Here is a 12011-nt window from a genome sequence, read left to right as displayed (position 1 = left end):
CGCCCGGGCCTCCGGCTATCAAAGTGACGCTTGGTATCACGAAGTCGGTATATGAGGTGGACGGGGTTGTGGGCACGAGGAATAATGGTGTGGAAGATCTGAATGCTGCTGTGATGTGGGCATCGTGTGGAATGCGGGATGTGAGCGAGAAGGATATGTTCATGTAGTTTGATGTTTTGGTTTGTGCGTCCCATTCTGTTATGATACTACTATTTCTTCTTACCGACCGCATGCGGTGTAATATGTCTACTATTTTCTCTCGATGTTGACTTGACCTTACCTTACGGCCGTCCTCTTGAAATTACTTATGGCTTACTTATTGGGAAGCCCAGTGGTTTGAAGTCACGCCAGCTCCCTGAAATATGCAATCCCACACCTCTCTTGGTTTCGCCTACATACTTGGCAGGGGACTTAGTATCGATACCTGCATGCATGACTTCAGGAGCGCATTGGATCGTCACATCGTGCATTCGAGTTGTAAGGGTGAGCCCTTTGAGCACATTACTCCCTAGGACAGCTCTCAGCACCGCATCTTAACAGTTCATTTGTCTGTTGCGGTATATAGAAATTATCTCTTTAGTCTCATGTCGTTTTGGCGTGTCACCAGTGAACAAACCAGACACAAATCCCCAGCGCTCATACACATGAAAACTCGAGGTCCTTTGCTCAGCTTTTATGTACCAACTAAATTGCTACACTAGTTCATAACGAAAGTGACTGATGCCACGCTTGAATCATATCGCATCCACTCCTTCTGTGCCATTCAAGAGCACGTGCAGATTCGCCTCACGAAACAATCATTCAAAACTTGCCCCATAGCCGTCGGAGGTGAAGGTACCGCGCCATAAGTAGCAATGCGACACCAAATATAATGCAGCCACCTGGAAAATGTCAGTGTTCACTCAAAGATTGTCTATGTTGTAAACCTGCCTGCATAATAACCCGCACCAGTGAAGCCTCCTGTCGCGGTAGAAATTGCACCTGATATTGGAGGACCTGCAATGCCTCCGAAACCAATGAGGGACATGAACATCCCCACTCGACGCCCCGCGTCTTCCATTTTCCCCATTGCCACAACAGGTGCAGAGTACAGAGATATATATGCTCCGATGGAGAACCTGGATGGGTCAGTTAACCGCAGCTAGCAGTGAAAAAATGCAATGCATACCCATGAATGATGGCTATTGCAATGAGCTGAGTTTCGTCTTTAGCAAATGTCCAAGCGATTGTCGTGATTCCCGTAATAGTTGTGTAAATTGCCATGGTATTGAGTGCGCCTGTCAAATATCAACTGATGTTCGCATAGTCCAAAGTTGTCGAGACCTACCAATTTTATCTGCCAACAGTCCAGATGACACGCGGCCAAACATAGATGCCGCATTAGCAATCGCAATTATATAGAACGAGAAATGTTTGGAGACGCCAATTGTTACAGCGCTCACAGAGATATATGTTAACTCTGATGAACCAAGATATCAGGAGCCACAATAATAAGCTCATTTGTCGTACCTGTGTAAAGACCTAAAAGTATCACAATTCCTGAAACACAATATGTGGAATATGCTCTGTTGCGAAATGCTTTGAGATTGAAGAGTCCCCCGCTAACGTTGATGGGCGGAAGTCTCCGTTTGAGAAACTAGGGGAGACGCGTCAGTCGCGAAGATGTTCTTAGTGCTGACGACATACTATGTTGGCTGTCCCCATTGTAACCATCAGAATGAATCCAAATACACGAACTGTCCATCTAAATCTGAAAGTGTATAAGCGTATATGAATTGTCTCACGAACGATTGAGCGAACTCACCCAATTGACGAAATCAAATTTTGTGCCGCTACAGGAAACAGGATGCTGCCGAGCGCAGCCCCAACGGTAGTGAGTGACAGAGCTAAGCCACGTCTCTTGGAGAACCATTGTGACACGATGACGATTGCAGGACTAAATAGGAAACCGCAGCCTACTCCCAGGCCGACACCCTGTGTCAAGAAGAGCTGCCAGAATTGAGTGCATTCCGCAATTAGGAAAGTGCACGTGACGATGACGCAACTAGCGGCGAAAAACGGTATTTTGAAGTATCCCAAGTCAAATAGTCTCCCCGTTGCAAGAGACGGAAGGTACACGAGTGCATACTGGCAGCACAAATGAGCTTGGTAAGCTTTCTATAACCAGAATTAGACATGCCTGCGTAGAACCGATCCATGCTCTGGAGAGTGCAAGAGGTTGTTTACCTAACATTGCACCAAAGAAACTTGGCACTTACATGGTTGAAGGTGGAGTGTGAACCAGTAGATTTTCCTCATAGTAGGCTTGGAAGATCTTAAAGGCAGAAATTAGTAGGAACTGCAAGTGTGTAGTGACAAACCTGACTTACACCCCAAGAATTTAATAAACCAAACCTGGTACAATTTCTTGAGTCAAACTAGTAGGTTAATAAATTGAAAATAACTTACGTAGAAAATGTAATCAATGCGGTGCTGTAATCCAAAGACGTCGGTGACCATTTCGATCAAATAAATATGTACTTACGCAAAAACTGCAAGCCATGCCCTGATTCCTCCATCTGGTGCTTCACTAAGATGCGTTTGATGAAAGGCTTGTTCACTAGGTATTTCCTGGTCGACGTAAGACGATCTATGTTTGCTTGCAGATGGAGAGTCGATGCCCTGCGAGGACTCTATAGTTGATGATTTCCCCGAGTTGGACATAGCGCCGTTGTTTTGTCAGTATGGAGAGAGGTGATCAGAAACAACAAACAGCATGGGGAAAGGAGAGGCCGTACTGACGAGTATAAAATCATGCTGGCAACGTTATGTAAATGTAGTCTTCTCCGCGACGCGTGACGCCCGGTTGAGCATCTGATGACGATGCCACGATTACAAGGACCAATAAATATTCAATTGGACTTATTAGCCTTAGCTGGTCTTCTGGGGCGAGGAACCAAGCCAGATCATAAGCAAACTCGCTTTGCGAATGAAACTGCCAATTTGAAGGTAAAACCAGTTGTAGATTCGATCTTTCAGTGAAAAACCCGTATTGATAGTGGAGTGGAGGACCGCTACTAGGGATGAGGCCAGGGGCAGAAGGGTTCGGCAGCGTTTGGAGCGGACTTAGTAGCCGCACTGGGGTTAGAGTTAGAGTCTCGTGGAGCAGTGGCTGCTAGAGCCTCTGGGTCGTATGTTGAGTCCAGTGCACGTACTAGAGCCCACTGCAGTAGTTTAGCCATCATCATCGAGAAACAAATAGCTAGTACAAGACCAACTTGAAGTGTGTTAGATGTGAATAATGTGATACTAGATTAGTACCCGAGTGTTCGTGGGTCTTGATGGTTTTACACGAGAGGCACACTTTGCTTACGGGGGCCGTATGTACTAGTAGCAGCATAAACTATACTCGCCGTATTAGGAAATCAAATAATAAACAACAACATTTGCGACGTAAGACCATACTAGTAAGTACGGTAGGCAGACAGCTTAAGGCTCTGGTCATTTTCTCGTTTCCCCAGTGATTGCTGACGGTGCGACTTGATTGAGAAATTTGAGCTCGCTGACGTCATGTGAGTGCAAGTCCAATTACTATTTTTGGTGCTTTCTATAATAACTCGGTCGAATGTGCCAACGGCGCACAGTTTTGCAAATTACTCTTGCTACATAACGTCAGCAGAATGATGGACCAGTACAGTTGCTACATTTCCCTCGAAGTACAACAGAACCGCACGAATCCGCGATCTGGGCACATCCATGACTTGTTCTCCTCGATTCCTGTCTGCCTCACGTCACCACTACAACATGCGTGCATGTACTGGAACAAGTATGAGTTAAGGAGGGGCATTCAATTGGATGTCGAAGTCGATGGCGATGGTGTAGAAGAAGATCTCACGTTTCGGTCACTACAGCTTGACAATGTCGATACCAGCTGGATATTCCAGGAATGACTCGGAGTGCTCTTACGTGTCAAGAACATACGTGGTTTTCTTTGACGGCCTGGAGTATCAAATTTAATTTAATTGATGATTATAGAATGCTTGCCATTCTCGAACGAAGCGGTTCATCATTCCTTCGGCTTGCAGATAGGCTGGCCTGCAACCCTACAGCCAACTACTACCTCTCCCACATGACTTCCCAGCATCATCGCGTTGCAATTGGTTTGGCACGTCGAACATTCTTGACGACAATGATAATATGATGTTTTGAAGTCTTACACACGGATCACACACATAGGTGTGATTGCCGTCTCCTTGCTTTTTATGATAAATCATCTTATTTATTTGCATCCATTTGCACATCTGAGCATTCGTCCATGCTCGCGTCTGTCACTTACCTCTTGATGTTGGAATCTCGGTGAGTTTTCGTTCACGGTCTATATCTTATATTTTTATAATGGTTAATCTAATAACCTCTGTATGTAATACTCGCGGATAAGGGTACGAGCGCATCATACCTAGCAAAACCCCCATACCCATTGAAGCGGGCGTGCGTGCAGGTATGGCCCACGGTACCGGGGTTTTACCCGTACAGTTCCCTAAAGGTAAGACAGCGTGGCTGGTTGACTTAAAAATCATCTTTCCTTCATAAGGCAAAGTAAACTCCCCCATCAGATACATGGAAATGATCGTATATGACATTATAGTCTGTTCACGGGTTCGTTGATGTGTGAGTCCCGACTTCGCAATATATAGTCCGGGCTTTCAAAAGGATCCCCACCCAATATAATACATATACAAGGCCTGTCAAGTGGTAACTTGGAGCTGTTTTCCTTCCGAGCCCTGCATCATGTCCGTTGCAACAGAGGTGTCCGATATGTCTTCGACGCCATTCCCTACAAAGACGGTCGTCATCCTGGGCGGTTCCTACGGAGGTGTGTTCAACACGAGTAGCGTTGAAATTACTGACCCTCTGATCACTCTCTAGGCTCAAGAGCTGCTCAAGTTCTTGCACAGGGTATCCCGCAGGGCTGGAGAATTGTTTTGGTAGATAGAAATTCGTGCGTTGCCTTCAGTGAATGTATTCCATTAACTTCTGATGCCTGTCAAGACATAGGAATCGTGAGAACTTTGCTGCTTCCGGGCTTGGAAGAAGATTCATTTTGTGTTTTTAGATGTTTACAACTTTTCTAGATATGCTGTTCTTGCCGGTCACGAACACAAAGCATGTAAGTGTGCACTCAGTCCGCATTGCTCTACTCTGATACCAATGGTCCTCCTATTAGTTATTCCATACAATAACTTCCCTTCTTGTTCTCTTTCAGATGTTTCTTCATGTTCATCTCATGTTCGCGTGCAGGCAACTATCACCTCCATAGATAATCATCGCATCATCCTCTCTCCGAATCTGCCAGGGTCACAACAATCTTACTTAGACTTTGACTATGCCATTTATGCTCTCGGCTCCCACTTACCCCAGCCAATAGACCTTTGGAATCACCAAAAAGGTGGAGTTAAATCGACTTTGGAACCACTAGAAATTCCACTGTACGGAGGAACGAAGTTGGAGGGTATCTCATCCCTCCGAGAACGCCAGAAACGTGTCGAGGCTGCCAGGTCCGTGTTGGTCGTAGGTGGCGGCGCGCTTGGTATTCGTAAGTCATGTCGTTATGCCGTGGAAGACGCATTTTATGGTCATATATAGAGTTCGCATCTGACATCGCTGCTGTATACCCACAAAAGCGCGTCACGCTTCTACAGTCCCGTCATCGTTTATTGCCAAAGTTTGACCACGCAGTGCACGAAAAAGGTTAGTTTTGCGTGTCTTCTATTAAGTGATTTCAACTAAGTGATGATTCAGCCCTTCAGGGTTTGCAGGAGCTAAACATATGTGTTATTCTTGGAGAGCGACTGGATTTCGAGTCACTCCAACACAAATCCACTGATCAAGGCTCTTCAGAGCCACGTGTAGTACGGACTGTATCAGGGCGGGAGATATCCGCCGACCTTCTGGTAGGTCTTTTCAGATTGAAGAGCGACACTAAGCTAAATGAGCACGTCATTAGCTCCTATGCACTGGCCAAGCACCGAATACAGGGCTCCTTCGTGATATGGACCCCCGTGCTGTATCCCCAGACACTGGACTGGCACATGTTCTGCGGACTATGCAGCTTTACGTCCCACCACCTTCTTTTGAGCCCCACAAGTTTCGGGAAAATGATGTACTGCATTGGTTGATGGACTTAACTCCTGATACGGAAGAAGGGATAGAACAGTCAGAATTATGGCGATTGTCGCCATCCATCGCATATGCTGACATACCTTCAACGTCACCCGTGTCATCCACGGCCACCCTGGTCGAGCCCTACTCATCTCAACAGACTTTGTACCCATACATCTTCGTCGTGGGCGATGCGGCAGACGCGTTCGACGCGATCAAAGCTGGACATACAGCATATTATCAAGCGGAGGTTGCCGCACGGAACATCTTACGCCTCATCTCTCGAGATGAGAAAGTTGGCACTGCAGCTAGGGACAAATTAGATTCGGAACTCGAGGAGTATGCGCCCGGGCCTCCGGCTATTAAAGTGACGCTTGGTATCACGAAGTCGGTATATGAGGTGAATGGGGTTGTTGGCACGAGGAATGATGGCGTGGAAGATCTGAATGCTGCTGTTACGTGGGCGGCGTGTGGGATGCGGGATGTGAGCGAGGAGGATATGTTTACGTAGTTCGGTGTTTCGATTTGTGCGCGGGAGAGCGCTTCGCGCTTTGGTCCCATTGTGTAGTATTCCTACGACTACATGCAGTGTTATCTTCGAAGCACATTTATTATTTTCCTTCGATAAGTGGTAGTGGTACGTTGAGATACAGCAGCTAGGCATGAGACCAAGCTTACTGCCTGGCTCCTAGATTACCTCCTCGACCTTAGCTTGAAAGCTTGACTGGTCTGACCCCACACCAGCTTACTAGAGCAACAGTGTCGGTAACACGCGACGTCAAGCTGGATTGACATGTGGACGATCTTATGACTTTACGACCGGCGCATGAGTTCTCTCACCAATGTTGTTTACTTTTGGGGCGTTCGGAACAAACAACTGTCTTCCCCAAGTCATCATCCCTGTATTGTCAACATTGTCACATTCAACCACTGAGTCGGGCTATAAAAAGGATACCTCGTCTAAGTACGCGGAACTCGTTGATACAATGACTAGTAGACTATTTGGTTAGCGATGATACTGCCTTATAATTTTAGCATGCTCCACTTCCAATCAGCAGGCCCGGATTTCTACTTAATTTCTCTCTGTCAAATAAACGAGTCGACAGCGTTCCGATTGTCTAGTGGTGGTAGAGCCGGCGAGCCTCATCTAATGCAGCCAGCTGTGCTAATCGTGAGGTAGACTTCGACAGCCTGAGCGAGAGTAGGACTGACTGTGAGATTTGTGCGCTGAGACGCTAGGCGCGCCTATTGGTTCCAACCCCCGAGATGAAGAGAATCAAGAGATAGTATCTTTGCGCAGCCCATACTGTCAGGGTCATATTGGTATCCAAATAGCCAAAAACCATTGACATTCAGTTTAGCTATCCACTATGCCACTGTCTAGCGATCCATTCAAAAATAAGCCATCAGTACCACAGTGGATAGCTAAGCTGAATGATGGATCAGGGTTTGGCTAATAAGCTAGTCTGGATATAAGGGTGGAAGAGTAGTTTCGGACTACACTACGGAAAGAACCGAATAATTGAAACTGCGCTCATTTTGCTTACCTCCTACTATCCCTTACGCTCTATTCGTGACGGTCCACAATTTCGTGATTTTTGTCTGCAGCACTCAACTTCAATGTAATTACTTAGCTACTTCACTCAGTATATTCTATATACTATATACTAGCATATTCCAAGTGGAACGAAACAAATCTGTTGAGAAATGGTGGAGATCATGTTTTCAGCGTGACAGCAGCCAAAATCACGATTTCAGTGTCACCTGCCGAGGCTGCCGACGTCGGACATTGAATTTAACAGCGTGTTTCATTGCAGCTGCAATCCGTGAGCGCTGAGCTGGGCTCAATCGCTATGCCATGGGACGTCACCGAGGCAAGCTGGCAGCGTCTACTGACCCCGAGTACGAGTCCAGGATCCAGGCTGCACTCATGGGTGTCACAAATGGCACTTACAAGAATATTACAGTAGCTGCAAGGGCACAAAAGGTATGATTGTGTATTTTTCGAGTTCCTGCAGTGCTAATTTTATTGTACAGGTCGCACGGCAGACTCTTAACGACCGGAGCAAGGGTCTACATATGTCTCGCAGGGATTTTGCCAAGTCACAGCAACTCCTCCAGCCATCGGAAGAGGAAGCTGTCAAGGACGATGCTGAACCAACGGCTGGCGAATAAGACCCAGAAGAAGCGTCAGAAGTCGAAGAAAATTAACGCCCGTTTCGTCACGCACCCAGAGCTCAGAGAAGCATTCGAGGCTGAAGAAATCGAGCGCATTGAGAAGGAAAAGGTTGAGGCAGAGAAAGCTGCCCAGAAAAAAGCCGAAAATGATGTTCGGCTCTCGCGCATTGAGGAAGACATCAAAACGAAGGTATTTGACGGCTCACTATCATCATACAAGCGCAAGGACGACCTCGTCACCATTGCCGGCGCTCTTTCACTATCCAGGGACGGGACAATGATTGAACTGACTGCATGAATCAAAGAACATCTTGCAGAAAATCCTGACTGTGCCAGTCAACCAAGGTTCGCGGGACTTCTCGGTGGCAAACGAACGAGCGCTGCCACAGTGTCGGCAGCTTCAACTTCGAGGCGACAACAGAATTTGCCGCCAGAACTTTCCACAACCCCCAGTTCCTTCCAGCCTGGGCACTTGCCAGTGTTGCCACCACCACATTCCACACATCCGTCTTTTTACACTGGTTTCAGTGTCCCTGCACCACATCCACCATATTTTTTTGCTCAACCCGCGCATCCGAGTCCGAGTCACGGACTTCATAATCCATCTACTAGTATGCATCAATACCCACATCCACATACATTCCCTCAGCAATATTTTACACATCATTAATGATTGCATTTAGTTCTATATAATTTTTCGGTACATACTGTAGCTCACAGACTTATAAGTAGCGTCCTAATCAATCACTGTTGAAGTTCACGAATCCCGAATCACGAATCACGAAGATTCTAACGTCTGCCGAGCGGACTGTAGATTCGGCCAGTGTGACTGTCCGTTACTATTCGTGACCTGTGACTCACGAAATTGTGGACCGTCACGAATAGAGCGTAAGGGATAGTACTGTAGAATCTCGTAGTCCTTATTTTTCTCGCTTTTACATCGATTGGTTCCAGAGTGGCGATTTCCTAGACGTTCTCATATTTTGCCAGTGCTGAGACGGCTCAAGTTGGTTCATTTTTTGTTCCGTATATAACTTCATGGCCAATTATGTTGGCACCAATGCACCAAAGACCCCTCTCCGTAACTCTGCATTCTCTGCCGAGCTCATTGACAAGTCCGCCCCGCACAGCAAATGTATCAACACTCTGCCCAAGTGCCTTCCCAACAAGGGCACAGAAGTGGAGGGCCACTGTAGAAATATTTTCTGGATCCACGAGTTCAAAGGCACATCTACGACGGAAATTAGAAGAGCAGTAGGACTTACAGAAGCTGAACGGCGTAGATGTGTCTTGATCATCACATCTAGCAAGTTTCTCCCAATCACGACGCTGACCGGGAACGAGTTCCTTGTTGCGTGGTGGAAAGCTGTGGTGTGTAGGTGTTCCTGCCTTCTCATGCTCTATGTCGTCTATTCACTACTACGGACCACCCTACCCTCTGGGAGAAGGGCATACGTCACGGCGACATCAACCCCAGCAATCTCATGGGATACCGCTTACATGGTCAGTTTTTGAGCGTTATCAACGATTTCGACTTGTCGTCGATCAAACGATTTTTGCCTCCGATTAAAGAAGCTCCCAGAGGCTTCGAGCGCACAGGGACGGTACCCTTCATGTCGCTCAAACTTTTCACGCATAACGCCATCACAGGTCAAGTCGAGCACCTGTACTATCATGACGCTGAATCGTTCATCTGTGTCCTCACTTGGATCTGTCTTCGATATGAAAATGGCAAGCTCCTGAGGTGGGGCAGACCGCTCGATGGATGGCTCATAGAGGATGCCTTGGCATGCTACAAGAAAAAAACTAGCTATCTGGCAAGGGCAGACGAGATATGTCCAACGCAATCACATGAACGGAACTTCAAAGTTGTCATGCGTCGCTTAAAAGTGATTCACGAACAACATGAGACACCGTACAGGTCCAATGATTCCAAAGAACAACGAAGCAGTATTCAACAAGTTTCTCCGAAACCATATTTTCCAGCATTTAGTTGAATTCATGATTTCTCGTGCAGAGTAGGTATGTTTGTAGTTGAATCAACTCGCACTGGCGACCGGCGCTCGTATAGATGGAGTTTAGGGCAAGCCGGAACCTCCAGCTCAATGCTCGGAGGCCCCAAATACATTTTGACAGCACGTCACTGACAGCTCGTACTACATGCAAAGAAACCTCGCTGACTATATCATACACTACCAGCCGCCGAGATTGAAATACTCATGATCCTCGATTCCTCGTATAATCATATCCCCCCATTTTGCTCAGATTCCTGGTTTAGAACGATTTCGACTATCCTATCATGAGCAATTGTACTACCCGTGGGCCTTGGCTGAAAACGAATTGTCAATCGCAATGAAGAAGTTATACAGTATAGGACCGGCATTTGAGCCAGTAAATTTTGTTGATTGTCTCAAGTGAACACTCGTACATAAATTAAAATTTTGATTTGGCAGTCATGTTTAGATGTATGACGACCATGCTAATGCAACGCTACAGAGCAATCGAATGAGAGATGCGTGCACAGTGCGTGAATCAGTAGAATGTCTTGATATCTAATTTTTTCACCACTTGAGCCAGCCCTTATATGGATTTATAGAGTGCGAGTTTATCATCTAAGCGATTATCGTAACAATCCTTAGCCAGCTACTCCTCTTCATCCTCATCACTGGCATTCTCGCGCTCATTCTCGTCGACATCAAGCTCTTAGCAAGTTGGTTTTTCCTTGTGACTGACTTTGGACGTCCAACCATGATTGAGATGTGCAAAAATACGAGCCTGGATACTGCAGGATGGTGTTTTTGAGTCCAGAAATAAAATTCCAAATTGGGTTAGTTTCGCTATCTTGTTCCGATAAACACTTTGATAACAGATTTTGAGACCCTCGTCCGGCATCCCAGTGGCAGCACATTGTTGTATGTTAGACATATTTTATTGTACCGAAACTATACTACGGATATAAATCTTTCATTTGGCAGCCTTTTTGACATTGATAATTGAATGATTCCTTCTCACTGCATTGATTGGTGCTGAGAGAGGGCATGTTTCTGACCTGTAGCATGCATGCATTATGTTTTTTTTTTCATTTCTACTCGACAGTATACAAGATACATGTATTACCAATACATCTGCACTATCCGATAGGTTGATAAACGAACATTGATTGTGTGGTAGCTGTTTGGCTCAAATGACGGTGCTGGCTCAAATGCCGGTCCTATACTGTATATATAGTGTTGCGCATAGCTTATAGCTGTTTGCTTCGGTTTGCGTCTTGTTTTCAGCGCCACCTGCCTCATCAACAGCCAACCGCAAACGTTGAACCAATGAAGTGAATGCACCTTTTCTGCTGAGCTCAAGTCCATCCTTGCCAACAGTTCGCTCCGCTTTCTCAGAGACTGTGCCAGTACTTTGCTTGGAGTATTACGCAGGAGACTCCGCACTGTGCAGAGAGTGACTAGTCGCGAAATTGAAATACCAACTTACCAAGCTTAGTGTCCTCTCATTCCACCAGCGTGCTTTCGCTTGTGTTTTGGTGTCATCCGGCTACGCGATCTCCTCTCCGTAAAACAAGATGAGTGCCTCGGCGATAGCTCACAATGGTCCATAAATGATACTACTGTGTGGTTGGCATAAACGCTTAATTTAAGACGCGCTTCGTGTAATCGATGGTGGGGCTGGATATGAGCTTAATTGGACAC

General features: G+C 46.3%; 1 protein-coding gene across 1 annotated transcript; it reads left to right on the top strand.

Annotated features, from left to right (window-relative positions):
• Positions 1-7966: 7966 nt before the first annotated feature.
• EDB93DRAFT_1191027 (uncharacterized protein) lies at positions 7967-8694 on the top strand. Its single transcript, XM_041450863.1, has 2 exons — positions 7967-8125; positions 8176-8694. Exon 2 carries the CDS (start codon positions 8288-8290, stop codon positions 8612-8614), a length of 327 nt encoding a protein of 108 aa, XP_041300634.1. The 5' UTR covers positions 7967-8125; positions 8176-8287; the 3' UTR covers positions 8615-8694.
• Positions 8695-12011: the final 3317 nt, after the last annotated feature.

The sequence above is a fragment of the Suillus bovinus genome, assembly GCF_016758785.1.
Source record: "Suillus bovinus strain UH-Sbo-P2 chromosome Unknown EDB93scaffold_265, whole genome shotgun sequence".
Lineage (NCBI taxonomy): Eukaryota > Fungi > Basidiomycota > Agaricomycetes > Boletales > Suillaceae > Suillus > Suillus bovinus.
The sequence above is the reverse complement of the archived record's forward strand: the minus strand, read 5'-3'. Positions and strand labels throughout refer to the sequence as shown.

What these genes read in the sequence shown, in the direction of transcription:
- EDB93DRAFT_1191027 (XM_041450863.1), top strand. Translation starts at nt 8,288, where the DNA reads ATGCTGAACCAACGGCTGGCGAATAAGACCCAGAAGAAGCGTCAGAAG.